This window comes from Naegleria fowleri (assembly GCF_008403515.1).
Source record: "Naegleria fowleri strain ATCC 30894 chromosome Unknown tig19, whole genome shotgun sequence".
NCBI lineage: Eukaryota > Heterolobosea > Eutetramitea > Acrasida > Naegleriidae > Naegleria > Naegleria fowleri.
The window spans coordinates 778,282-806,209 of NW_025407951.1; the positions used below are offsets into that span (position 1 = coordinate 778,282).

Below are 27,928 nucleotides of genomic sequence, written 5' to 3' on the forward strand. Positions count from 1 at the left end.
CAATCTTCGATCAGAGTGATTACCAGGTTAAAAGTCGAGCGAGGCTTGTGGAACACAATGTGTCTCTATATTTTAAAGAGAAATTGAAATTTGTGCTCTCTCGCCCTTCGGCGACGGAACTGAAAGAATAGTGAGACTTGTAACAAATTTCCTATTTTGATTTTCTAAATTTCATGTTACACATATCACGCTGTGTTTTCTAAATTTCATGCTGCTCGGCATTACCTTTTTTGCGACTAATTGTCAACAACTCAAATCAATTTTTGCTTAACACACTCGTGTTATTCTATTCACAACAACTCGCAATCGTTGCCGTAAAACCAAGCCTGCTGCATTATTTGGCATGATCGTTAAAAACTTTTCAATGTCCTCCAGCGCATCCACAAATAATTGTGCCTTTTCGAAGAATAGAGATCGATTATAAAGCACCCATTCGTCGTTTGGATTTTTAGCAAGTATTTTGGTTGCATAATAAATAGCATCTCTGTATAATTTCTTTTGATACATGCACAGAGAGAGGTTATATAAAATATTTCGTTCCTCGCTTTTAAGCTCCAACACTAATTTGAGATAATCTTTTGATGCTTCATCGTATTGGCTTTTTCTCATGTAGCAATACCCTCTGTTGGCAAGAGCTGTGATATTGTTAGGTCCCAGGAAGAGCGCTTTTGTGAATAAATCAATGGCTTCATCGTACTTGTTCATTTGTGAGTAGGTGTATCCCAAATTGGCAATTGGTAAATGATACGTTGGCTTTAAACGTATGGCAAACTTGTAATAGAGAATGGCATTCTCATGTTCGTTGTCATTGTAATAAAGAGCTCTATTATTGTAGGTAAGATGATTGGAAGGATCTATACGCAAACTTTCTTCATACTCTTGCTGAGCTTCCTTATGCATTGACATTCTCTTTAAACAAATTCCATTGTTGTTGTGTGACATGGAATATCCTCGATAATTTTCAATCACTTTACGGTAGAGTGCACTTGATTCTTCGTACATTTCTAACTTGTCAACAATGTACGCTTTTGTGAATACAGCCGTGGTGTTGAAAATAGAGTGATTTCGCATGAGTCGTTCCTGAACATGTGAGCTGATCATTGAAATTTCAGTATAGTAGAGAGCAGTGTCAAGGTTTTTAACCTCAGCCAAAGCTTTACCAAGGAAGGAGTAAGCAACGTGTGTAAAATAGGGAAGTTGATATTGTGACACGTTGTCGATCACAACATCGGATGGGACAAACGCCAATCGATCGTACAGCTGTTGTTCAATTTCGACAGCATGTTCCGACACGCGGCGAGAAATATCCATATATTTGTCGACATGATTTTTCAATTGAAAATCTTGTTCTTTCTGAGCATCCTTAATAGGTTGAAGAATTGATAAGGCAGTTTGATCTTCTTCGATAGGTGGATGCAACACAGAAGCAAGCAAATACTTGACACAGTCGTCAAGTTTTTTCACTCCATACAAAGCAATTCCACTGAAAAAGGCGCATAATAAATCCTGTTCTGAGGTCTCTCTCGTTCTTTTGATGTATTTGCTTTTTGCTCCATGATTAAATAGAGATGCATAGGATGGATTTTGAAAGAGCTTCAATAAATATTTGAGTGTATAGTGTTCAAAGATTTTTCTATCCTCAGCAATGCAAGAGATTATATGTACAACTTCAATTCCGATGAGATTTTCCAAGGTGACACGTGGAACCATATACTTGTCTTGTTCAGGAGAAGAAAATGTATCTTGATCGTTGTGTGACAGTTGTGGTTCATCTCTGAAAACAGTATTGATTCTTAGCATGGAAAGAAGAAATCTAATTAAATAGATGTTGTGCCTGTTGTGTTGGAGAATGATTTCGCATACCACAGGTTCGTTATATGGAGTGGAGATAATTCGGTTGAGGATCGAGGCACCTCTTCTCATCAATATAAGTTCCATTACAAATATTCCCATGCAAAAAATAACGTCGCTCTGGCACATGTGTAAGTTGTGAAGTGTCTCTTCAAAGGAATCCTTAATTTTCACATCAATGAATTGGCTTAATCCAATATCGTCTCGTAAGAAATCAGCAGTATCAATATAGTTAGATCGATCAGGTTCCATAAATCTGGGAGATATCATCACGTTATTCAAAAAGAGTGTTTCAATGACATTTCCAATTTCATTTCTGCGTCTGTATAAATTAAAAAGATGTTCGTCTTGGTTTTTCTCTGGAATTTTCTGTAACTTGCCTTCCTGTTCAAGCACGAGTAGTTTTTCTGTAATTGCAAAAATAATTTGAAAAATCACAAAGGATGGTATTTGGTAATGATATTTGGTATTTTTGATTTTCTTCTTTCTATCTCCATTCATGTCAAGACCGTAATAGTATTCTAAAATTTCTTCAATATCTACAAAATTCGTGTGTACTGGAGTAGTGTCACTACTGCTGCTTGCTACGTTATCGTTGATGCCATTGGTGATGTTGTGTTCGTGTTGTGGAAACCATATGGACTTGCACAATCGATGAAAGTACAAAATGTTTTCAATTTCCAACCGATCAGGATGTTCGAAGGGTAAAAATTTTAAACTGGACAGAGTGATGATGTTCAACTTTGAGCTATTTGGAACGGGTCGATAATGATAACCAGGTTCTTCATCGTTATTCATGATATTTTCCTCTTGATCGCTTACATCATCTGATCCATAAGAGGACTCTTCAGATTGCAGGAAAGAATCATCACTTGATTGATCATCATCGTCTTCTGATGATGATGAGTTCTCTGATTCTACAAATGGAAATTCATATAACGTATTTTCAATGTCCTTAATAAATTCTTGCTGTTTTCGCATCTTTTCCACAAACGTAGCACCTTCAATGTTATTGTAAGATGGTGAGGATGGAGTGTTTCCAATGTTGGTGTTATTCATGCCACTGTTATTTGAAGTGTTATTTACAGCCGAGTCGGAATCTACAAACAATGTACAAAATTCTTCAAGAGTTAATTGTTGCGCATGATCATCCATTGCACAATTTTTCCTCTTCTTGTTTTGATTAAAGCCTCCGTTATTATTATTGTAATAAATATGTTGCTGCATTTCTTCTTCTTCGTCACTCATTCTATCGTTGATCTCTTGTTCATCATTACCATTAAACCTATCGGAGTGATTGCTTTTCAATGGTGAAGATGATGAGCGATTTGGTGATGTAGAGGAATACAAATTAGTTGTTCCGTTCTTTTCTTGTAATGGATCATCATCATCCCGTAAATCCATACGATCATGATCGCCATCAACCTTCTCATGATCATCATGATTCCCTCGCTCCTTCATGATCCTACCATGTTCCGACTCTTCTCGGGCGTCATCATTATTAATACAAGCATTATAACTGCCTTCTGTCGTTGTACTATTATTATTCCTATTGATCCTTATCATATACAAAGAAGAAGAAGAAGGGGAGGAAGGAGCTGCAGAAGTACCATTACTGCTTCCGACGAGAACACTCGCCATGGTGGAGGCACCTCGATGACCACCATCATCATTCGTTTCTTCTTGCCTAGCGATCATTTTTTTTTAATTCTTTTTTCCAAATGGAATTTATTGAATGCAATTTAAAGATGCTAATTGAATCGAATTTTGTACCTATTGGATATGAATGAAAAACTTGATCAATACATCTCTCGAGAAGAGGTCTTGTGTGGAAACATTGGATGTTTTGAGGTGAGGTAAATTGTTCTTCCAAATCAAGGCCATGTCAACTTTCATTATTGAAAAAACGAATTGAAAAAAAATGTTGGGCAAATTAACCAAGAAACTTCAACCCGTCAAATTTGTCTTCAATTTTTCAATCGATTATCTCTTTGTGGAGACAATGGGTAACAACACTACTGTCATTGATGAGAATATGTATTCGGTATGTGTGTGTCCTTATGAATAATTGAATTTCATTATTGAATTATCTGTTCTTCATTCCGTAATGGTCTCATAACCATGGATGATGATTTCTCTGGTTTATAACTTTCAATGATGGTGTAACTCTTGGAATATCTCTCTATCCGGATGAACAAAACATCATCAAAACCATCATCATCATCACGGTTGACAATGAAAATTGATGATATCTCTCTCAAAATGATGAATTGTGAAATATCATTATTTACTGAATCATCCTCATCTCTTGTGGTCATCCATGAAATATCCCAAACGGTAATGACACAAAATGGATTCACATGTGTCCAAACATTTCCGTCACAACCTTTGTTCACGCACCACACACGTCACGACATTCGATCGTCACTTTTGTGTGACACAACAATTTGCTGCAATGGATGTATCAATGTTCATTCAATTCATGTTCGAATATGAACATGATCACACAAATCTTGTCAATAGATTCAATGGAAACGAGGTAGAAAACGAAAAGGAGAAACTGAATTTCTTCATCCTCCTCCAGGATCCAAACAAACCACAAAAATTAAAGTAATTTTCAATCGAGCGTTCCGATTCGGAGGAACTCTCTATAAGAATGAAAAGAAGAATGAATGGCAAAAGAAGGAAATGTTAATAACGTTGGAAGAGGTGGCATCCAAGGATGTTCCATTGGCAAAACAATGGAATCAATATTTACAGCAAGAGAAACAAGAAAAAGGTGAGTAATTGTCACTCGAAATTGGAACTCATTCGAATGTTTATTCACAAAATGATTATTTCACATTGCATCGCATTTGTGTTTCAATTCGGATCTGTGTGTCACACTTTCTTCATACACTCATCACACGACTATGGATCTAGCTTCTAAAAAAAAGGAAGAAAAGAAACCTAATTTCCAGACCACCACTTTAGCAAAACATGCTCTAGATTTGTCAGAGTTTGTGAATGAGACTCAAGAAACAACAATCACAAAGGAATTATTGCTAGCACCTGAATCAAAAAAGAATTCTGGGGTGAAGATTCTTGTGAAACTTGTGATGAATTGTAAATGTCTGAAAGATGTTTCACCAGGGTGAGTAGTTTTTTGTTAAAAAAAATTTTGTGACACAATCTTATATGACCTTGAATATACTTTTTGGAAAAATCATCTTTGTGTTCAATCACATTGTAATCCAAATAATTGAAATTTTACATTTCAATCTGTACCCACAGTGACGAGGATTTTGAAAATGTTAGTACTTATTCAGGAACCTACAAGGAAGGACAACAAGAGGATGACGATGAAAAATCTGAAGATGAAGATGACATCATTGAAGCAGAACGCGACTTTGAAAGTACCTTAATCAAGAATAGTAGTTTATATTCTTCTGTGTCAACAGCACAAACTCTAAAATCTAATGTTTCAAGTGAGAATCATGAAGAACCACTGTCACAACATGAAACAAAAAGCAATGCTCCAACGGTTGGGTCATCAATCAGTCCTAGAGAGGTACCTCCTGTCACTTTGAATGACCGAGGTGCTTCATTAGACGCTCTCCGATTGAGAGAAATTGAAGAAAAGTTCCATTATGTGAGGATGGAAAATGAACAGTTGAAGATTAATTTAGAAACCACTCAGGAGGCAGCTCAACAAGCAGAGTCGAAACTCTTTGAAATTCAGTTAAAGATGCAAATGGTTCAATCAAAAGCAGATAAGGAAATCAAACAAGTCGAAGAAAAAATCAAAGAGGCAGAAAAACAATACAAAACTAAGGAACAAGACATGATACATCAACACGAAACTGAAACTGAACGATTGAAATCTGAAATGGAAAGAGTTAAAAACGAAATGACAAAACGAAATAATGATTTACAAAATGAGAAGGATAAATTGGAGAAGAACCTTAAAGCAGAGATTGATCGATTGAATCTCGAGTTGAAGCAAGCGAACGAAAGATTCAGTTCGAACATGTCATCTTCTCAGAGTTCTTTCCAACAAGAAATTCAAAAACTCAAAACTGAAATTTCAGAACTCAACAAAAAGAAGGAAGCAGAACAAATTGAATTGCAAAAACAAATTAGCGAAATTAACTCTCAAAAGAGTTTGATTGAAGCCAAAAAGTTAGAACTTGAAAAGAATTTGAGTGAGGTGACAAAGAAATTCCTTCAACTTGAAAACGAGTACAAGGATCGACAACAAGAAATCCACAACTTGTCACAAAAGCTAGAGAAAGAAATTAAAGAGAAGGAGAACATCACAAATACTCTCAACAATGAGAAGAAACTATTGAACATTGAGATTGAAGAATTGAAGGTTAAATTTTCAGAGACTGAAATGAAGGGCTCCCTTCAAAGCAGTGAAAATTCCAAACTTCTCGAAACTCTGAAAAATGAAAGAGAAACTCTCAATTCCAAGCTCACCTCACTCCAACAAGACTTACAGAAAACCGAAATCCAAAAATCTGATCTGACTTTCCAACTCAAAAAGTCAGAGGAAACTCTTCAAGACAAGGAAGATGAAATCAAGAAACTCAAATCAGAACTCGAAAAAGCAAAGAATGAAGGATCAGCATCTCTCGAATCTGCCAACACCAAAATTAATCATCTTAACATTGATTTGGAAAATTTGAAGAAACAAGAAGAGCAACTCTCTCAAAGTATTTCTCAACTAAATTCACAAATCGTTCAATTCAAGAATGATGTGGCAGAGAAGGATCGTTTGATTCAAGAAATTAATCAACGTTTGCAAAACCAGGAAAATCAAATTTCACAGCTCAAACAAGAAATTAGTGAATTGAACCAAACCATTCACAATCTTGAAAATGCACTTGCTGAAAAGGAGAATGCTTTGAGTCAGGAAATTGAAAAATCTAAAGAAACAAATTCCAAGTTGACCTCTGCATTAGTATCAATCAAAAACTTGGAAAATGAAATTGAAGAAAAATGTGAAAGAATTGAAGAATTAGAAAATCAAATTAGCCAACTCAAAGAATCTTCAACAAGCACTGGAAAAGAACTTCAAGACCAACTCAACGAAAAGGACGAAAAAATCCTCGAATTGCAAAATGAAATTTCTAAATTCAAATCACTCAAAAAGAAAATTGAAGAAAAGTTAAAGAATTTAGAACAAGAAAATCAAACATTACAAGATGAGAATAATGAACTCAATCATCTCATTGAACAGTGTTCCAAACGAATCGAAGACAAAGACAAACAAATGAAAAAATTGGAAGAATCGCACAAGAAAGCTCTCGAAAATGCAGAAAACAAAATTTCACAAGAACGACTTGTTGTTGAGAGAGAGTTAGAGAAAACAAAAATCGAATTGATTGCCAATCAATACTCCCATTTAGAACATTTCATTCTCGATCGAACTGTACTTAACAGTCAAACGAATGACTTTCTGGTTCTCGACAACTTGTCAAAGATTTATTTCAAGAACATTGTTGTGAAGGAATTTTTGAGCGAGATTTATCCGACTCCTGCCAAAATTCTTCTCAAATGTATTCTTCAATGGAATCCAGAAGAAGTTAAAACTGCCACACTCGATTCTAAAATTATTCTTGGAAAGACCTTTGGAATTAATTTATTAATTTCTTTGAATTACTTGTTGGAACGATTCAAAACAACACGAAACAAACCAAATAACTTTTCTGCAGGTGCTAACGAGAGTGGTGAATTAGAAAATTCGACCTGTTTAATACTATTCTGGATTCATACTCTCTACCGATTGATTCATGATTTGGAATTGAAGAGAAAAACAAATTTCTCACCAATTTTTGAACAAGTGACACAAAAACTCATCAAAATTGAACCAGCATTATTAATTGGAGAGGATGTTCCAACCTCTAAATTTGTTTCCATGCCCTATTTGGTCAATTATTATGATTGTGAGAAAGTGACCAACGAATCCCTCATTGTCACAAGCATTGATTCATTGGTGATGAGACTTTCTGAAATTTTGGTACAAATGTATGCGGAATTCTTTAGACATGTCATTATTCGTTTGAGACCTTATCTCATTAAGGCAATTTTCAATAGCAAGTTGACAACATCGAAATCCACAGATGGAGGACTCGACACTCGATTATTGCAACAATTTTTGAATCGAATTTTCGACACATTCAAACAACTTCGAATCGAGCCAAGAATTACTCAACACTTCTTCTCGAATCTTGCCAAATTGAGCGATGCCGTTATTTTCAATCACTTTCTTGTGAAAGAAACCATTGGAGCCAATGTTGCCTTAACTGTGAAAATGGGACTTGTCTTTCTCGAAAATTGGTTTCACTCCAAAAACATTGCTGACATTGAACTCATTCAACAATTAATTTCCTTCCACTATTCACGAGAATTGAGTGATGTTTGCATTTTAGGTCAAAAACAAGTATTGAGTGATGATTCCTTACGAAGTGCTGTCTGCCCACACATTTCCAAACATCATCTTGTGTATATTTTCAATCATTTGACATTGGATTCTGAATTCAAGTTGACCAATGACTCTTCCACGACGACTGTTATTCCAGAGACAAGTCAATCTCCTACAAGCAGCAACGGTCGATCTCCGACTCCCAATAGTAGTCTTGGTCTTTCACACTCTTCGAGTGTTGACAATTTGGAAACTTCGTCACAACCTCAAACACCAAAGAGAAATCCTTTACAAATTTCTCTCTCCTCTTCACAAATTTTGACAGGTGGCACTTCTCCTTCCTCTGCTCGACGAACTTCTTTTAAGGGAACTCTTCTTGCATCATCATTGGATTTAGAAAAACGTTTAGAGGGAATTATCGTCGTGCCAGAAATTGAACTTTTCAAATATGCCGAACGAGAAAGTTACGGAGTGGATCCTTCTTCGTTTTATGGCGTTTTGGGGCCTCTCTCCAGTATGATGATTCGTTCTTCATCCTCTAAATCAAATCTGGATAAGGATTCTCCTCGTTACAAGCTAAATAAGGAATTGGAAAATGTTCAACAGCAAAAGGAACACAGTTTCACACTCGCTGAAAACAAATTTTTATTTTACTTTAGTGGAGTTCCAGAAACACAAGCATCGACCAATTTTATTCTTGAAGAATGGCTTTTTTCAGTCATTTCCAATTATGGAGGAAAACGAGAAGCTGGTGTTGAGGGAATTGTGAAAATTCCACGTGAACGAATTTTCAGTCAGTGTGTGAATGTGTTTCAAACAAATCCTCCCACACTCGTGGTGTCGAATCAAGAACAAGGTACACCCACGAGTGCTCGAAAAGGAAATTCTTCAGTACCACCTCAAAAGAAGAAGACATTTAATTTTGAAGATGAATTGGCATTTTTATTTGAGTGAGAACATGATTGATTTATACTCTATTTGATAGCATTTAACGTCGAGTGACATATCAAAAACACAATGTTGAGAAAAAATTTAAACATAATTGACTCCTGTAAATTCAATTTCGAATCAGTAAATGTGTTTGGATTCAATTTAATTTAAAATTGAGCTCATCAGACCTTTTTTACAACTCAAAAGTTTTTCAAACCTAATGAACAGACATCTCACCAAATTTTTGAAAATAGGTGTTTGAATTTGATCTGCAGCACCACTGACGGTTAACCAACACTGCAAAATATTAGCATCTTTTTCAGAATCGAATGAATCATCGTTTCATCCAACTCACATTCACTGGCAGTGTTAAATTTTTGTGAAAATTGTTCAAATTCTTTCATGGATGCAGTTTTGAATTTCAAAGGTTTGAACATTTCACATGCTTTCTCACCCTTGAGAATGCTATAATTCATCAACGATTCAAGTAATGGCGTCAAGGGTGTATTCACTCTGTACAACCAAATCTGAGCTGATTTCTTGGTGGAGAGTTCCGTCACTTCAAAGATGAATTTCCTTACTGGTTGCGCACTTTGTTTGAATTGAATTTTAAGTTGACATACACGACGATTCGTCAACCGTTGGGCATTCAAAATTTTTGCATCATAAATTTTAAATTGATATTCTTCGTTCGGATTCAAGCACAACCAAAGCTCAGACGTAGTAGTATGAGCATCACTAAAGCAAAACATATTTTCATTTAAAAATAAACAATGCTTGTCGTGTGTGTTCGTCCATACAGGAATTGGAGCTGAGCTATTACCATTGAGTTTTTGTCTTGCTTGTTCTTCAATTAAATAAAATTTCAACTTTTTCAGCGTTGTTCTAATCTCATCTTGTGTCTTGCTTGGATCTGGTAAGGCCTCGAAGTAATGTGGTAAAATTAAAGTGGTACAACATTAATGGTTTGATAATTTTGTAATTAATGGAATTTGAGTCCATATGTAGAAAGTATTTTCCCTCTTTATACTACTGGACTGTAATTCGTGTGATTATTTTGGATGGTGTGAATATATGTTTGGTTTGGTTTTTGGTGTACTTTCTTTTTAACGAATTTCTTGTTAGTAATGTAAATATTAAAGAAAATTTTTTTGTTTGGAGAAGGAGGAGGATCTTGATGTGACAATGATGCATTTTGATCCGAACATATAGAGCTACTTTCAATGTAATTTCCAATTATTACTGTGCCAAAGTTATTAGGATTATTATCATCTCCTTCTTCCAAATGAACTCTCTCTCTGATTTCTTTGGCATAAAAAGGGCGTCGATTTATATAAAGAAGTATCCGTTTCGCTTGTGAGAGGTATGGAACATTTGGCAATGATATTTTGCCAGATTCAAACAATATTTGAAGAGAAAATTGTCGATTTGCACGAAAACCCTCCACTCGTTGTTTGGTTTCAAGCATTGTGTTCAATTCATTGACTGCAAGTACTTCCAGAAAATAGGGAAGACTTTCAACAAAAAGTAAAACTGGATTTTTCGAATCTGAACGAACACATAAAGCTACATAAACATCCTGATGATCATTGGTTAATACAAGAATAAATTTCAAGATTCCTTCCTCTTCTCCAATATATCGTACCGTGTTGATCAATCCAAAAGTGTCTAACAGTTGTGTTTCCGATAAATTCGGAATAAGCCAACAAGGAATCACGATAAGCTTTTCCGATGGTTCACCATGACCAACCATTTGTGCCAATGTTGAAGCAGGAACAGCGGTTTGAAATTTGATGAAGAAGAAGTCTTTTTCTTTTTGGAAGTTGAATGATCTTGCTGCTGAGTCTTTTGGACATTTTTAATCTTTCGTTTGGAAGAACTTTTCAAACCAATAATTAGTCTCAATACATTTGTATGACATCATTCATTTACAATTAGTATGACTCGATTTTTGTATGTCTTGTTGTGCGGCTCCAGGTCACACAAACCAGCAAACAACAAAATCACAATAAAATATTCAAAAAAAAAGCCTCAAATGATTCAGCGGTTTTTATTTGCTGTGATGAACGACTACATTTGCTTCTCGGATGAAGTGCCAGCAATAGGTTTACTCTTCCCTTGCTTGATATGATAAATACAATCAACATTACACTTATCGCAACACTTTTTACACATTTTGTATTTACATTTACCTGACACTTTCACCAGATGGCAACCAGGATTTGTTTAAAAATAATAATATTTTACTACTGAACAAAATAGCCTATTATCTTGATGAATTAAAAGAGATCCCGAGAGACCCCATGAAATCCAATACTTGAGAGCATTTACAGCATTGTGCTGTTGTTTTTAGTGTTTGAGTAACCTGCCATTACCTGCCATCCATACTCAAAGTTTGTGAAATTACCAGGTAAACTCAATCAGTCTCAAAAAAAAATTGACAAGTTCTAGTAGTGCTTTATTATCTTGATGAATACTAAGAGAAACCGTGAGATCCCATGGAATCCAATACTTGAGAGCATTTACAGCATTGTGCTGTTGTTTTTAGTGTTTGAATAACCAGCCATTACCTGCCATCCATACTCAAAGTTTGTGAAATTATCAGGTAATTGAAATCAAAATCAAAAAAAATTAAAAGATTCGGAATTTATGACATACGGGTATCGAGGAATCAACAAATCATTTTGTTTCTTCTCAAATTATTTTTAACCTGTTGTTGACCGCGCCAAAAACGACACCAAGAATTCCAAAAAAAACGAACATGGAACTCCAGCATCCAAAACTGTTCATCATGAACTCGAGGTTTTGTTGGAATCACACACCAGAAACAAAATGCAACAACAAGAACAACAACATTCCCTCCTTCGGCAACATGCTCACCAATTCTGTGGGTGGTTCACTCAACAACGACTCTCCCTCTCTCCCTATATTTCCTCCCAAGAAGAATTTCATCTTCATTCGCCTCACTTTTGTATTGTTCATGTTCCGATGGATTCCATTGATGACTATTGTCGACGATTTCTTCTTCCAATCCTTGATATGAAATCTTCAAGTAATTCTCAGCATGAACAACATTCATTCAATCTCTTTAAAACTCTTTTTTGTAAAATCCTTCATGATGAATTTCATATCAATATTGTACCAACCTCCAATAATAACAATAAGCTTCATTTCAAACGTTTTGTCGTATTGAGTGATTCACATTCTCAAGAGAAAGCTCTCTATCCCAAAACCAATGGAGATATCCTTTTGCATTGTGGAGACTTTACCAATGGTGGATCTTTAGAAGTTTACTTTTTCGATTATTTCTATGAACCTAATTCAAAGGTGGAATTTTTCTAGAATAAACCATCTAATGTCTTGCGCAGTGGTGTCACAATTCATGTCTTTCATGAATCCAGGAACGTTTAACCTCCATGATCAATTCTAATAAAGATATATCATCTTCCAAGAAATGACGTTCAATATAGAGCTGGCAACACAAACTGTTGAATGACTTCTTCGTCTGTCTTCTCAATTCCAATTTTATGGATATACAAACATTTCAGCATCATAACCAAGTTCTTCAATGTTGGGTCCAAATATTTTCTTCAAATAACAACGATCTCTCTGTGAGCATTTTGAACGGATTTCGAAACATTGTTCAATATAGGTCCAAATTTCACTAATTCTAAAAGAGCATCTTTGTCTTCGAGCAACTGTGTGCATCTATGTATTGACAAAAATGAATCTCGTTTTAACATGGCACATGTTACATCCAAATCATTTCTAAATCGTTTAAACATCTCATCGATCAAGTCGTGCCATCTGGATGATTGTTGATGTACATAAAGTTCTTTCATTTTCTGAAGTACTGAAATTGCCATTTCTCTATCAAACGGAATGAAGGAAGGAATATTATGCAATTTACATCCGTTCACAACACAAAATACCACTAAATCTCTGTCAATTGAAACTACATGCTCATACTCGATAGATGTCAAATATTTCAAAATATTTCCATTCACCTCTAGCATGTTTCGTAATTTGTTCTTGTCATACCGTAGAGATTCATGCAAGTACTTGAAGGCAGACGTAGAATAACCTAAGAATGGAATTAGGCGCTCACTTTTAGTGAAATTAGACGGAGCAACTCGCAACAAGTGTTTGATACAACCACCATTACCTCTCAGCATGGCGAGAAAACATGAAAAATACTCAAAACATCGATCGTCAACTATTGGGGAAATATCAGCCTTTTCGTTACATGTATAAAAATCGCCATTTCCAGTTTTGATAAAATCATTAATCACCCATGGAATCTGTTCAATAATTCCTTGCCCATCTCCATCCCAAGGAAAATTTAAATATTTCGTTTCGACAATTTTGGAGACTCGAGCTGAAGTGTTTTCATTAAATTCATTGCATTGCAGTAAGTATTTTGTATATTCCATAAATCCAAAATATGGTTCAATTGTTCTGTAACGATTCCAGGATGGCTACAATTAAAATTCATCCAATAATCAGTCCTTCGATAAACACATTTTTCAAGATCAGGATAATAGAAACCTCCATAAAAATTAGCCTGAATATTGTGTGTACCATTTTTCATAAAGTTGACAATATTGCCCCCATGATTGTCAAATATTGAAAAACAATCTTCTTTCCATTTCTTTATGCATAAAGAATGGAATTTTTTGTAAAAATCATTTCCAAGAGGCAGCCATGTGAGTTTGGTGATCCTCGTTTGATCATCCATTTCTCATCATTAACTTCTTCATGATCATTCTCATCTTCTTCTTCATCATCTTCATCATCCTCATATTCTTCCTCAACTGGCTCAACAATGGCTACATTATTATTGTTCTCATGTTGTTCAGCGTTGCGGATCACTTGTTCTTCATTAATGTTCTTTCCCATGCTGCCAAACAAATGTTCACCCAGAAACAATCTCAACCATCGCAATCCATATTTCAATATAGAAATATCACAACATTCTTCATCATGACCAGCCACCAATTTAGTCAAAAACATTGGAAATTTCCATTCACTCTTATCATCACTCGTGAGCTCATCAAAATCCCTCACCAACACGTTCCATCTCTCTAAAAGCCATTCTTTCAAAAACCATTGAAAATGTTTCTTTTGAAAATATTGTTCATACCATTCCGAACAAACGGTCATTAAAGAATTGTGAATATCTCGTGGATGACAATAAGAAAATATTTTCTGCAACAGAAAAGGATCATTAGTTCTCAATTTAGCAAAAGGAGATTCCAAGTCGGAAGAAGCATATTGGTGATGGGCATGATCTTTCTTCTTGAAGGGAGGAGGTTCTTGAGAAGAATATTCTTGATCCAAATGATTGGATGAAGAGAGATTTCGATCGACAACTGACAGTCTTTACAAACTTAAGATGTCACAATTCAAACGAAATTCAGAGCGACACACAGGTGTGATTCAACTCTAGCAAGAGAGTTTGTTGGTTGGATTTTTTTGAATAATGTTAATTGTAAACTTGTTCACTGTTCTTTTCAAGTTCTCTTTTCCTTGAAGAAAGTAAAAAGTTTCAATTAAAAAATGTTTCAATCTCTGAAATGGCAGTCCACCACGTATCAGCCTCTTCTCTCTGAACAAGTTCTGGAGATGCCCATTGCTGATGGTATCTCAGAATCCGAGACTCCCCTTTCAAATATTTCCCTGTCGGAACACTTGAAAAAGAACACCTCCAGAATTACCAAATCATCTGTTTCTTCATCATCAGATCAGCAGAATACTGAGAACAATTGCGAACGAGAATGTTCCATTCAAGTGGAACATGTTGAGCAATTGGAACTTCCTCACAAACTAGTTCTATTACTTCATAACGTGTTATTGAAAGATGAATGTCAATTGATGATCGAATTGAGTGAGAAAATGGGTTATGAAGATGCCGATTCCTACTGTTTTGCATATAATGATCGTTTTAATGATAGATTAATGGTTGATGATCAAAACCTCACTGATCTGATTTGGAATCGAATGAAAGATCATTTACCACAAGTCATTGCAGGAATGAAATTGAAAGGATTAAACTCTCGATGGAGATTGTGTAAATACAAGCCAGGACACTACTTTGGAGTGCATACCGATGGTTCCTATCAAGATCGTAAGACCAATAGTGTCAGTTGTTTGACCTTTATGATTTATTTGAATTCCCAATTGGAAGGTGCTTACAAAGGAGGAGCCACCATTTTCTTTGACAGAAAGAGAGGTGAAAAGGCACGAATTGTACAACCATCTGGAACAGCCATTGTATTTTTACAGGAAGATATGGACATGCTGCATTGTGGACAAAAAGTTGAGAGTGGTGTTAAATATATTTTGCGGACCGATGTCATGTACAGCATCGTACACTCAACGAATAACTAGAGAGGAATCGTCTTTGATGTTACTCGTTGGTATGGCAGGAATGGAACCGTCACGCCACGTGTATAGCTGGCCTGTTTCTAGGACTTGTGTTCTTTCTTGCATGCATGAAACTCTCATGATGCGACTTGCTGGTCACCACGTTTAATTATAATTTTATTGCTCTTAATTGAGTTTTACCAACCCCACCATATGACCTTAAATGCCAAATTGCCAGATTTGATTTTGGAAAATCACTCAAAACTGAAAAATCTCCATTCCATTACACACACTGCATTCAATGTTATAAAAATTCATCCATTCAAACCCCCAAAACAAATCATTGAACATCTTAGATCTTCACAAATAACTGTTATTTGCACATCAACATGAACAATCTCAATTATCAAAGTTCCTTCTCCTCCGGAGAACCATTCGCAACAAAGGACAACCAAGATCTCTTCTCTCGTTCCCATCAAGATCAACCAAATCTTCAATCATTAAATGCAAAACAAGACGAGTTGGAACAAAGTGATTTTAGCAACTTAATCGAAGACGACAACATTGGTGGCCTAAACCAAACCTCAAATCCTTTCAAAGGCGCCCGTGATGTGACTTTTGACGTTCACAACCCCAATGTTGTTTTTCCAACATCCTCTGGTCCCTCCTCAGTGAGCAATCCAAGTACAGTTTTTCCGACATCAAAAACACAATCCTCCACCATTCCTTCATCTTCAGGAGGCTCTTCCAATATTGGAAGTTCCATGCACAAGGCCTTCTCCAATGAAGGTGACGAAAGCAAAGAAAAGTCAAAGAATCTGGTCCTCTCTGAAAATGCAGCCAATCAGACCACGGTCGCCAGTAGTAGTGGAGGTCCCTCATCCACAACCACCTCAGCAGAAACCGTGTTTCCGACTCCCTCAGAAACTTCCTCAACTACCAGTTCTGCCACAGGAATTCCAAGCAAAACAATGATTTCAACAGAACCTGCATTAGGGAGTACCACAAGTGCCACTGGAACGGTGAACACAACACTCGAATCAGCAACCAAGGAATTGAAGAGGACAGGACAAGTCATTCAACAACAGGCACAATCGGTCTATGATCGCATTAGGAATAGTGAGGTGTTCAGATGGTCTAATCTTGGTGTCATGATCATCAATGTGATTCTTATTGTGTTGATTGCAGTGCTTTTCTATTATGGAGTTTATTAATCTTTTTTATGTGAATAATATTATTATAATATAACCCATCTTTATGCATTCTATTGGTGTTGTTAAATATTATGTCAGTGAATTAATAATATACTTACACTTGTTACAAAATAAGAACATATTCCGTGTTCATTGATCTTGTAATTATTTCAGCTCAGATAATTATACAAATAAAAAATAGCTCCTATTTGAAGATTTGCACTCGATGGTTGTGGTAATCAACAACAACTATTTTTCCATCACTTGTCAAGCCGACCCCATTGGGTCCATCAAAGAGTCCATCTTCACTGCCATAGCTACCAAATTGTTTGACTAAGGTTCCATCTCTAATATTCCAAATAGAAATACGATTGTTGTTGTAATCACAAATGGCAGCATAATTCAGCCCAATATTTCTCTTAAAGCAACAAATTCCAGTGGGATCACCATCAGAATTTTGAGGTTCACTCTTCTTGACTGAAAACTTGCGAACAAAAACGCCATCAGGTGTAAAAACTTGTACTCGTGAATTGTATCTATCCGTAATCACCAAATTTCCATCAATGTCAATATCAATACTGTTTGGTCCGTAGAAATAACCTCCCTCCATCTCCGGATTCGTTCCGTTGGTTCCAAAGGACTTGATGAAGGATCCATACTTGTCAAAAATCTGAATACGATGGTTATGATGGTCACAAATGAAAATTTTGCCAGGCACATGCTGATCTTTGGGCTCTGAGACTACAATGCCTGTTGGGTAACTGAACATGCCATAGTCCGAACCCTTAGAACCGAACTTTCCGACCTCCATGCCTGATCGATCAAACGCGTAGACGCAATGGTCGTCACTTGTGACAAGAATAGTTCCCTCCTTGGAATCAAAGGTGACTCCATAAGGCTTTGGTACAGAGAATTTTCTCAAGAATTTTCCTTCCTTCGAGAAAATTTGTACACGATTATTTTCATTGTCACAAACAATAATATTGTCATTTGGGTCGATAACAAGATCTGTTGGGCTTGAAAATTGGCCATCTTCTGACCCTTTTCCTCCAAATTTGCAAACAAATTTGCCTTCAATTCTACACTTCTCAATGGCGACTGGGGTGTTTGGGCTCTGCACCAATGAAGAGCTACTTCCGGTGGTAGGAGTAGAGGACGCTGAAGAAGGCAAAGAAGTGGATGAAGATGTATGATTGCAAATGTTGGGAGTGGAGACATTGCCTGAAACTTTTGGCCCAATTACTCCAAATTTGGTGTTAAGTATATCTGTGATTTCTTTCATGGCCTCAAACGAAACACCAACATTCAATGTGTCAGAGAGATAACTTCTATCGATTTTTCTAAGATTTTCCTGAAATTGTTGAATCACAACTTGAATCAACAAACTCTTTCTTGTCTTGCATTGAATAAATTCAGAAATTTCCATCTTGCTCAGATTTTCTAAAAAGCCATCCGTTAAAAATTTGATTTGAGATAATTGTTGCATTCCACTTGTGAGTATCTTTTCAGATATTTCCTCTTCACAACAAATTCGCCACTTCTCCAACACTTCTTTTCTCTTTTGTTCAATAATCTTTTCAAGTTTATCGAAATTTTCATTAATTTCTTTAACTCCTTCTTCATGAGTTTGAGCCATTAAATTTTTATCTCTAGCTAATTTTTCCATCTTTTCTGAAATATTTTGTTGCATTTGCACAATTTGATCTTTTAAACCTTGCTTTTCCTTTTCGAATACTTCCTCCACCAAATCATAGTCATGTCCTTTGTGTCTTGAGATGGCACACAAGGCACAGACCAATTCATCTCCACACGTGTGACACCATGTGTTGAGTCGTTGGTCCTTGTGAACTTCACAAAAATCATTAATCGTTGGTACGTGTTGTTGCTGAGATTGCTGTGAAGAACTGGCAGATTTTGGTTGTGTATCTGAAGGAGTTGAATTTGAAGAAGGATTATGTGATGAAGAGGAGGAGGAAGCGCTAGAAAGTGAAGCAGATAACGTCGAAGTTATTGAAACAATTGAAGATATTGCTGATCCGATAGAGTTTGCTAATAGAGAGGTCTGAGAAGTTGCTGACGACGAGGAAGAGGGAGCCACCTTTGCTGGTGTGAAAATAAAACTATTTCTCTTGGATTGAGGAGATCCTGGAGTGGCTTGTACTGGATGGTGTGTTGGAGAGGAATCTTTTCTGACTTGAGTTTGTATTTGTATTGGTTTTGGAGACGTGGAGAGAGTGGATTGTTGTTCCATTTGAGCCATAGCACTACCAATCATGACCGGAGAAGCAATACTGGTTCCTGGTGGAGTCATGGTATTAATGTTGTTGCTATTGTTGTTGTTTGATTTCACTAAATTGATCGGTGTTAAATCTAAAATTCCATTGTCTTGATTCTTGAATGTATGAATGGGCTTGTTGTTGTTACTTGGACTTCCAACAGCACTGGTTGTTTGATGACTGACATCTTGGTTCATATCCAATGAGGTTCTTGTTGGTACAGTGACCACTGGTGATGTTGTTGTTGTTGTTTTTGGTGTAGCAGTACTACAAGTTGTTGTTGTGCTGATAGAGACTCCTACTGAAGGTGCTGTTGTAGAAGTTCTTGAAGGTGTCAAAGGTGTTGAGCCACCTTGACATGACATTGGGTTGTTGTTGATATTCACTCTGTTTTTCCTACCATCATCAAGATACTCCTCGCTTTCATCCACTTGTTGTACATTATCAATGACCACTTCTTCCAGAGGTGAATTTGGTTCATGATTCATCATCATGTTTTGTGATGTTGATCCATGATGGTGATGATGAATATCATTGACCGATGTCTGTTTGAAATCGTCTTCTTCTTCAAAAGCAAATTGTCGTTGTTCAAATTCTTCCTCCACTAATCGTTCCTGTACCACTAGTTCTGATGAGGAATGAGAAGGCAAATGTTGTTGAAAATCATCGGCTGGATCGGTCGACATGATGATTATCCTTTTAATCAAATCGGATGAAAATTGTTGTTTCTATTCCAATACAAGATTTCAAATATTAAATTATATTATTATTTACAGCGCTTCTGTTCTTGTTGGGGATTAGTGATGATTCTCACTCTAGTGTGAGGTGCAGCCGGTGTTGTGTTTTTTGTGGCGGCCGGATGGTGATGATGATTCAGAATTGTATGACTTTCTCGAACAAATTTTGAAGAAATCAGACGAGGAGATGATTTTTTTGTTTAAAACAAATTCAAAATTTCAACTTGAGGTTTTTGATGCTATAGAAAGATCCGTTAGAATTAAGTGAAAAAGCACATTCTCCCAATATGTTTAATTTGCAATAGTTTCGATTGAAAAATCTCCTCATTGTCACAACAATTTTAGAGTCAAAAATTCCTTCAAACCTCCTCCTTCAAACCGAATCGACAGGACCTTAGATCAATGTCAGATCATAATCTCTCAAAAAAAAAACACATTTCGATTCTGAACACCCCCACAACATGCTCAACACACGTCTCATTCTCATATTCACATTATGGGTCTCGGTCGTCATGAATGTCTTCTTTTTGGCATCTAACGCCACATGTCAATCTATTAACGCATTCTCGTCCTCTGAGAAGAAAGCCATTGTGGATGCTCATAATGCTATTCGGTTTGATCCTACCTTATCTCCTCCAGCAGCAAATATGCAAACTATGGTGTGGGATGACTCCTTGGCGACTGTTGCAGCAAATTATGTCAGTCAATGTGTGTTTGATCACAACGCATACAGAGGTTCAAATGTTGGTGAGAATATCTATATGGGTTATTCTCAAACAATTGGTACGGCAGCTGTGAATAGTTGGGCCTCTGAAAAACAATATTATAATTTTAATTCGGGTTGTCAAAGCGTAAGTATCGTGGAAGACTGATTCATTTCACAAGTAGTGTGGTAATGACGTGACATTCCTGGATTCTCACATTCTTTTTGCATGTCATGATCTCTGTTGCCACCGCCTTTTTTCATAAAGGGGAAAATATGTGGCCATTACACACAACTCATTTGGGCCTCCTCAGTGAAGGTAGGATGTGCCCGAAAAACATGCTCCACAGTTTATGAAAATCCAGATTTTAATGGAGCCACCATTGTCGTTTGTGACTATTCACCTGCTGGAAATGATATTGGACAAAAGCCTTATGTGGCAGGTACGACAAATAATAACAGAGCCAATGACGCGTATTCTTCAAAGGTTGTGAATTTTCAGAATTTGTTGAGTGTCATCATGTTCATTGTTGTTGTGATGTGGTGAATGGTTATAGAAATTAAAGATTGGAAATTAAATCTTTTTGAATCATGTGTGTGACAAAATCTTTGTCAGCAATCTTCACGATTCCAAGTTCCACAACACGATTATTCATTGGGCGAGTTATTTCTTACATGTATTGAATGAACATTCTTTGTAATTATGAAAAGTCATATTCATCGAAGGGCTCTCTGATTTCGTCGGATGGGCTTTCAAATTGCAAATTTCTAATCAAACGGTAACCAAGAGGAACATTGACAATGTTGTGTTGACGTTGTAAAATCAGTTTTTCTATTCACAATTCCAATGCCATAATCACAATATAGTTCCCAATAGATTTACAATATTGAGTTCGATTGAATTGATTCTATCTTCGTCATTTGATTCATGAGAACAAGAACTTACTCAAGAAAGTCTCTGGGTGAAGCATTGCTTTGTTGTCATTCATAATATTCTCAATTTCAAAAAACAATTGAGACATAGAGTCCATAACTTTCATCGAGCCAAATGACACTTGATCATTCACACCTCCCCAGTTATACACCAATGGTGTATACAAAGTATTTTCATCGATCTTAAATTTCAATAAATCCACTCTATTTTCAAACAAGACATCAGAACGCAACCGTACCACAATGTCGTAGTAATCACGATTCAATTGCAACTTTTCCTTCATCATGTCATTATGTTTTTTCATGTCCTCAAATGAGTCTCGAATGAGTGACATGGAAGAAACCCAGTTATTACACTTTTCGATCGTAAATAAATGTTGACATTCCGTTCGCGTAAATGGAAAATGTGAATACACCTTTCGAGCTCTTGCTTTCAATGATTCCAAATCAAATTTTTCCACTCGTGCCACCATCACATTCTTCAACATGCTAGAAACAGAATCAAATGACATTTTCTCTCTATCATCTTGATAAACCATGGAAATATACAAATCTGGCCATTCATTAAACGCTAAAAACTCATTTCTTAAAAAGTAGAAGACTTGTCCAAACGTTCGAACGGAACCATTCCACAAGATGGCAATTTTGTTGAATGTTTTTTTGTATTTTGAATGATTGGGTTGTTGTTGTATGAATTGAGCCGGTCGAAATTTTCGTTTGTTTGGGATGAAGGTCGAAACGGTGTGGTTGTTGTTGCGATTGGGGTTTCCTTTCGAATGGCAAATCTTGGTTTTCATTTCATTGGATGTATTACGTGAGAGGGGTTTGGTTCCTAGTTGAAAGAAGAAGAAAGAAGAAAGTGAAAGAAAGAATAACAAAAGTAGGGCCCTATGATCGAATGAAAGTTTGGTCATTTTTTCAATTCCGACTCGGAAACGTTCAATTCTGTATCCACCACGACCAGGATATTCGACAAATGATTCTCATGAAACAAATAAGAATTTGTGTCCTGGAATATGGACAGAAATAATGGAAAGTTCGTATAACCATACTTTGTTAAACAAAATAATTTCTCACCTGTATTGGGACATTTTTTCAATTATTTGGGAATATTGACTTTTGACCAGCTGACTCAGCTTGCAATCCCTTTATTCTCTGCTTTATTCTTACTGAATGCAGTGAGGTAATTTAATTAACCAGGATCTTTTCAAACTTCCCCAGTGAATAGAGAATTTATAAAATCTAGTTTTCAGCGGAAAACAAAGTAAAACGAAACCGGTTTCGTATGAATATAATACTGGCAACTGGGATTTGGTCATGACCGATCCAAAAGTTGTGCAATTAAAGAGAACGAGAGACAATTTCGAGAACCATATTGACTATCTCAGAAGCAAAAAAAACAAGAAAATCGCTCCATCTCAACCAGGGCTTGATGTAAGAGAGAATGTAATTATTCCAAATATTAGAAATACATTGTTGGAGAAGGATGGAAATGTACAAGAAACTATTGAAGATTTTTCATCTACAGCAGATAGAGCATTACCAAATCATGACATCACCATTCCACCCCTCTCACCAAGATCTACACGGTTGCACGAATTTGATAAGGGTATTATGTCATCTTCAATCGATTCTACATCTCTTGCTTCCTCAAACGACCTTCAAGAAACTATTGAAGATATCAAGAATGCAAGACAAATTAGACATCTTTCAATCCAAAAAACAGTTCAGAGACGCAACGAGATGATCAAGGAAATTAGAGACCAAAAAGAGGAAAGAGCACAAGCTATCAAATTTCAAAATAATGTGTTGAGCATGATGGCAAATTCTTTTCAAAAGCAACAAATGTTCAATAATTTGATTATGATGAAACTTTTTAACATTAATCCATCTCAAGTATGAATTCACACTCCAAAGAAAATTCTGCAACCAACGAAAAAGAGAAAACTACTCATGAACACGACAACTCTCGATTATGACTCATGTTAAGTACAATGTCAACTATTCAAACATATTTCTCTCAATTCTGTTTTCTAATTATTGTATTGCGAGATGATGAATGTTCTTATCCTGAATCATGGGAAATCGCTGCACAAATTTCCAATATTGGAGAAGGTAAAGGAATAATCAAATCAAAAAGGACCACTTATGAGCAATACTTTGGACACATAAACCAATAACACTCACAGTAGATTACACTCCTCAATTAGAGGAGTGATTGATAATACAATTCACAAAACAAGAAAGCCAACGAAGCATCAAAGAATGCAATATAATGGTCACTATGCAATGCATGGAAGACTTACACAACTGTTAGTGGACTTTGAAGGATTTATTGTGGCGTTCAAAACTATGATACCAGGAAAATCACATGACAATTTATCAGCACTTTATAATCAAGAATTTGCTAAAATATTGGGAAATTATTTATTGATTGGAGACACTGCATTCAATCATGCTCCGTATGTTGTTGCTGGTTATCCAAAACCATCGGTGAATACAGATGCGAAAAGAGTGTTTGATGTTATTTCAAGACAAGAGCAAGTGGTTGTTGAAAATAAGCATGGTGATGAGAACTAAGGATGAGAAGTTGTTGTTGTGTATTTGTATTGGTATCGGATTTTGTAACATGAAAAGAGGTTTAGGATATTATCAACCAACATTCACAGGCTCTCTGTAACAGCGACACAATAAAATAAACTTTTTTTACTGCGAATTCAGCCGAAAACAGTTTTCCGCAGAAAACAAAAGAAAACTCTGAAGTTTATAAATTCTCTAATGATGAGATATGAAGTCGAATGTGTTATCCAGTCATAGTGCTGGCCAAAATCCAGTTTATTGTCCAATAATAATCAAAAGAAAGAACCATCTTTCTGGAGTTGCAACTTTCAAAAAATCCATTCGCTTTGAATTGCTTCTCTTTCAAAAGGTTCATTCTTTGAACAAAAAAATTCACACAACAGCAACATCATCATGTCTTATTACTTGAAAGAGCTAGGAGTCGATGAGGATGATGATGCATACGACTCGTATACGTCTGAAGAAGATAACGAAGACGATCTTCAACAAGATCAGGAAGAGAGTCCACGTGAATTTGAACAGCAAGAGCCAACACAGGATTCAAAAGCCTCCTCCGTGAGCTCTGCCTCATCCTCCTCGATTCAAATCGTCTCACTCTCCGAGAAGAAATCTCAACAAAAGAAAAAGTCATCCAAGGCTTCATCCTCTTCCAACAAAAAGAAGGAAGAGAAAAATGTTGTGATGGAAATTACTCAGGAAGAGCTCGATTATTATCAACAATTGAAGCTGTACGGAATTCATGGCATCAACCAAAAAAAGAAGAAGAACGATACGGACGGTTGGAGTGAACAAGTTTCTTTCAAATTAGATGTGTTGCAGTCCTCTAAAATGTTTTTTGAATCGGTTAAACCGACCGAAGTGATCATCCTCACAGGAAATCCTAAATATGAAGAACAAAAGAAGTATATTTTGCGTCATCAATACGAAATTCATACACAAAAACCAAATGTCTACAGAAATTTGGACCAAATGATCGCTGGTGAGGTTGCAGCTCCACCATTTCAAACCCAAGAGGTCACAAACAAATTGAAAGCAACTCAAATGGCCAAACAAATTTTGCACCGAACAGATCAATTGGCATGCTTGTCCTACGATGAAAGATATTTGTTTATTTATGGAGGAAGAACGGAACAAGTGTATCATGATGATTTGATTATTTTCGATTTACAGACCGGTAAAATGAAAGTTTACAAGAATTTGCAATATTTGAGTCACATGGGATCTTATTATGGAAACTTAAAGTAAGTGTTGTGTGACGTGTACTTGATCTGATCCAATTCAATATGGCCATGATGAAACCTTTATTCCCTTATTTACTCTTTCCATCATATTATTCGTGATCTATTTCATCAATGTTCATAATATCGACTCGTATGACAGCAATCCACTTCCTCCCTTGGCCAATACGGACATGGTCTCGTGTGGAAACCAATTGTTTTTGTTTGGAGGTTTGACAGGCCTACCATCAAATGTTATGAATGCAATGATCGAGGAACACTTTCCTGCAACTTATACCAGAAATCATCCTCAATTTTACAGGCACAACGAAATGTTTGTTTATGCAATTAGCAATGTTCATGATTCCGCAAAGATTGGTTATGGACTCGATTTTGCTCCTGGTGTCAACACTCAGCAATATACTCGAAAAGTTCATCCCATTAGAAGCGCTACTTCTGTGATAGTTCCTGCTCGAAATCACTTTTCTGCCACTAAAATTAATTTGGGATCTTCAAAAGTTGAAGTTTATTTATTTGGAGGAAGGGTAGGTTCTTTGAGAAACTTTTCTCATTTACACATACATCGAATTGTTGCAAATTGTTATCAATTTAATATTTTAACCTCTTTCTACTATAGAAAAACAACACTGCTGTCGATGACATGTATCTTTATACCTTTACCAGTAATGTAAAACAATTTGACGTGGTGCAAATTGAGAAGCCCAAACAACAGAAACATCTTGTAGTTTGGCCTTCGGCACGATATGGCCATTCCAGTTGCCTTATTTCCAACTTGATTTTCATTTTTGGAGGTCGCAATTCCAAGAACGAGCTCTTGAACGATATGTACATGTACGATACTACCGCAAAAGTTTGGACAGAAATTGTTTGTGACTCCATGTTACCACCACCACTCTTTAAACATCAGTCATTTGCTGTCAACAACCAATCTTTTTATATTTATGGAGGTGAGCTTAAGGATGATCATGAACATTCCTATTCAGATTCTCTCTATCGATTCGATATTGGAGATAAGAAATGGAATTTGATTGAAATTATTTCAGAACAATCTCTCGACGAAGAGAGTAATAAGGCGCTTCCTTGCTCTGGTCATTCCTGCTTTGCCATACAAGGAAAGTTATTAAGAATTGGTGGACTCTCGAAAAAGGGAGATCCCTGTGTTAGAATTTTGAACATGACTGATCCTGGAAGACCCATTCCTTTGTGCTCTTATTTGGAGAAGAAGAGGGATGAAGGATTTTTGTGTGACGTTGTATTCCGTTTGCGTGACCATAAGCAGAGTGAGCAAAACGGCCAAGGAGGAGTGGACTCCTTGAGTTATGTGTTAGCCCATAAGGTAAGTTGAAATAGTTGTGATTCAATTCAGTAGTGCTAATGTATGACACATGAATTTGTGACGTCGTATTCTGCACCATGACATTGGTTTTTGATGCAAAAATGATGTTGTATCGTATTGTCTTATACAATGTTAGGCCATCATTAAGGCTAGATGTCCAGCATTGCATGAAAAGATTCTGGAAAGCACCGAAACGATGAGCACGCATAGACTTACTGGTACATTTAATGAGAATTGTGAAGAAATTACGATCGTGGATATTACCGCTTGCACCACTCACATTTTTGAACAGTATCTTCATTTCCTATATACTGGTTCCATGCATTTAGACAATTTGGACGATGTGAAATCATTCATTGCCTATGTTCAACAAATCTCTGAAACTCATCATTATCCATTCATTTCTAGAATTTGTTCGTTGGATGAGAGAAAAGATTTGGGAATGACGAAACAAATTCTTGCTCAACTCCACAAAGATTTTTCCTCTCTGATCAATGATCATACTTATAGCGATTTAGTTGTGGTCTTGGACGGAGATTACCAACAAGGAGGAGCATCCATGCAACAACAAGCTCACATCCCTCCTGGAGATGAGATTTTCGAAGAGGAACCATTCGAAATTCCAGAAACTAGTTTTGATATTGCAGAACACGCAGTAGATGAGAATGGCGTTGGTACGGAATTATTGTCACCTCTTCCAAAACCTTCTTCATCAAATCTCAACACGACAAGCAATGGAATTGCAGTTCATCGATTGATAATGGCAAGAAGCCCATTCTTTTCTCGAATGTTTGTCACTTCTGGAATGTTGGAAGCAAAAGAAAAAGTTGTTCATTTGAGTGACTATTCAACCGAAGTTATGCTGCAAGTGTTAAATTATTTGTACACGGACACAATTGTTCTCACTCCAAGAAATTGTTTGGGAATTCTCGTGTATTGTATCATGCTTGATTTGGTTGACATGGCAAGTTGTTGTCGTCGAATGGTGGTTTCATTGTTGGACAATTCTATTGTTTGGTCAGTTTTTGAAATTGCCACACTTTATAACGACAAATCATTAGAGAGCGAATGTGAACACTATATTCTAGCAAGATATGAAGATTTGTGTACCTCGAGTGGATTTTTGCAATTACCTGAAATGACTCGAATCAAAATCAAACAAGCTTTTGAAAAGAGAAAGAGGAATAAAAATTGAATGCATATCATCATTCAACAACAATTTCATCCAAGTTCACAACTCTGTGTTATCAATTGATTTGGTATTTGCTTACATTGTCAATGCCATGCTGAGGTTGGAGTTGTGACTGTTGTATTGAACTCTGTGATGACTTTTCGTATGCACAATCACTCTTTTGTTCATTTCGGCATCAAAGATC

The 27,928-nt window shown here is 36.3% G+C and overlaps 14 protein-coding genes across 14 annotated transcripts; 8 read left to right on the forward strand and 6 right to left on the reverse strand.

The window, feature by feature from the left end:
* Positions 1-267: 267 nt before the first annotated feature.
* On the reverse strand, positions 268-3,549 carry FDP41_013733 (uncharacterized protein; the record flags this gene model as incomplete). Its single annotated transcript, XM_044704396.1, has 1 exon — positions 268-3,549. The coding sequence occupies one exon, from the start codon at positions 3,547-3,549 to the stop codon at positions 268-270; it is 3,282 nt and encodes a 1,093-aa protein (XP_044565232.1).
* A 223-nt stretch (positions 3,550-3,772) lies between these two features.
* FDP41_013734 (uncharacterized protein) lies at positions 3,773-9,214 on the forward strand (the record flags this gene model as incomplete). The annotated part of the gene is made up of 4 exons (XM_044704397.1): positions 3,773-3,895; positions 4,375-4,630; positions 4,774-4,984; positions 5,125-9,214. 4 exons carry the CDS (start codon positions 3,773-3,775, stop codon positions 9,212-9,214), a joined length of 4,680 nt encoding a protein of 1,559 aa, XP_044565233.1.
* A 263-nt stretch (positions 9,215-9,477) lies between these two features.
* Positions 9,478-10,943, reverse strand: FDP41_013735 (uncharacterized protein; the record flags this gene model as incomplete). The annotated part of the gene is made up of 2 exons (XM_044704398.1): positions 9,478-10,103; positions 10,229-10,943. The coding sequence occupies 2 exons, from the start codon at positions 10,941-10,943 to the stop codon at positions 9,478-9,480; spliced, it is 1,341 nt and encodes a 446-aa protein (XP_044565234.1).
* Positions 10,944-12,022: 1,079 nt separating this feature from the next.
* On the forward strand, positions 12,023-12,532 carry FDP41_013736 (uncharacterized protein; the record flags this gene model as incomplete). The annotated part of the gene is made up of 1 exon (XM_044704399.1): positions 12,023-12,532. One exon carries the CDS (start codon positions 12,023-12,025, stop codon positions 12,530-12,532), a length of 510 nt encoding a protein of 169 aa, XP_044565235.1.
* A 248-nt stretch (positions 12,533-12,780) lies between these two features.
* On the reverse strand, positions 12,781-13,623 carry FDP41_013737 (uncharacterized protein; the record flags this gene model as incomplete). Its single annotated transcript, XM_044704400.1, has 1 exon — positions 12,781-13,623. One exon carries the CDS (start codon positions 13,621-13,623, stop codon positions 12,781-12,783), a length of 843 nt encoding a protein of 280 aa, XP_044565236.1.
* Positions 13,624-13,843: 220 nt separating this feature from the next.
* Positions 13,844-14,353, reverse strand: FDP41_013738 (uncharacterized protein; the record flags this gene model as incomplete). Its single annotated transcript, XM_044704401.1, has 1 exon — positions 13,844-14,353. The coding sequence occupies one exon, from the start codon at positions 14,351-14,353 to the stop codon at positions 13,844-13,846; it is 510 nt and encodes a 169-aa protein (XP_044565237.1).
* Positions 14,354-14,749: 396 nt separating this feature from the next.
* On the forward strand, positions 14,750-15,580 carry FDP41_013739 (uncharacterized protein; the record flags this gene model as incomplete). Its single annotated transcript, XM_044704402.1, has 1 exon — positions 14,750-15,580. One exon carries the CDS (start codon positions 14,750-14,752, stop codon positions 15,578-15,580), a length of 831 nt encoding a protein of 276 aa, XP_044565238.1.
* A 365-nt stretch (positions 15,581-15,945) lies between these two features.
* Positions 15,946-16,770, forward strand: FDP41_013740 (uncharacterized protein; the record flags this gene model as incomplete). The annotated part of the gene is made up of 1 exon (XM_044704404.1): positions 15,946-16,770. The coding sequence occupies one exon, from the start codon at positions 15,946-15,948 to the stop codon at positions 16,768-16,770; it is 825 nt and encodes a 274-aa protein (XP_044565239.1).
* A 184-nt stretch (positions 16,771-16,954) lies between these two features.
* On the reverse strand, positions 16,955-19,711 carry FDP41_013741 (uncharacterized protein; the record flags this gene model as incomplete). Its single annotated transcript, XM_044704405.1, has 1 exon — positions 16,955-19,711. The coding sequence occupies one exon, from the start codon at positions 19,709-19,711 to the stop codon at positions 16,955-16,957; it is 2,757 nt and encodes a 918-aa protein (XP_044565240.1).
* Positions 19,712-20,223: 512 nt separating this feature from the next.
* FDP41_013742 (uncharacterized protein) lies at positions 20,224-21,012 on the forward strand (the record flags this gene model as incomplete). The annotated part of the gene is made up of 2 exons (XM_044704406.1): positions 20,224-20,613; positions 20,734-21,012. The coding sequence occupies 2 exons, from the start codon at positions 20,224-20,226 to the stop codon at positions 21,010-21,012; spliced, it is 669 nt and encodes a 222-aa protein (XP_044565241.1).
* A 154-nt stretch (positions 21,013-21,166) lies between these two features.
* FDP41_013743 (uncharacterized protein) lies at positions 21,167-22,312 on the reverse strand (the record flags this gene model as incomplete). The annotated part of the gene is made up of 2 exons (XM_044704407.1): positions 21,167-21,297; positions 21,412-22,312. 2 exons carry the CDS (start codon positions 22,310-22,312, stop codon positions 21,167-21,169), a joined length of 1,032 nt encoding a protein of 343 aa, XP_044565242.1.
* Positions 22,313-22,715: 403 nt separating this feature from the next.
* FDP41_013744 (uncharacterized protein) lies at positions 22,716-23,300 on the forward strand (the record flags this gene model as incomplete). Its single annotated transcript, XM_044704408.1, has 1 exon — positions 22,716-23,300. One exon carries the CDS (start codon positions 22,716-22,718, stop codon positions 23,298-23,300), a length of 585 nt encoding a protein of 194 aa, XP_044565243.1.
* Positions 23,301-23,663: 363 nt separating this feature from the next.
* On the forward strand, positions 23,664-23,978 carry FDP41_013745 (uncharacterized protein; the record flags this gene model as incomplete). The annotated part of the gene is made up of 1 exon (XM_044704409.1): positions 23,664-23,978. One exon carries the CDS (start codon positions 23,664-23,666, stop codon positions 23,976-23,978), a length of 315 nt encoding a protein of 104 aa, XP_044565244.1.
* A 393-nt stretch (positions 23,979-24,371) lies between these two features.
* FDP41_013746 (uncharacterized protein) lies at positions 24,372-27,747 on the forward strand (the record flags this gene model as incomplete). Its single annotated transcript, XM_044704410.1, has 4 exons — positions 24,372-25,219; positions 25,359-25,740; positions 25,833-26,552; positions 26,689-27,747. The coding sequence occupies 4 exons, from the start codon at positions 24,372-24,374 to the stop codon at positions 27,745-27,747; spliced, it is 3,009 nt and encodes a 1,002-aa protein (XP_044565245.1).
* Between the last annotated feature and the right edge of the window lie 181 nt (positions 27,748-27,928).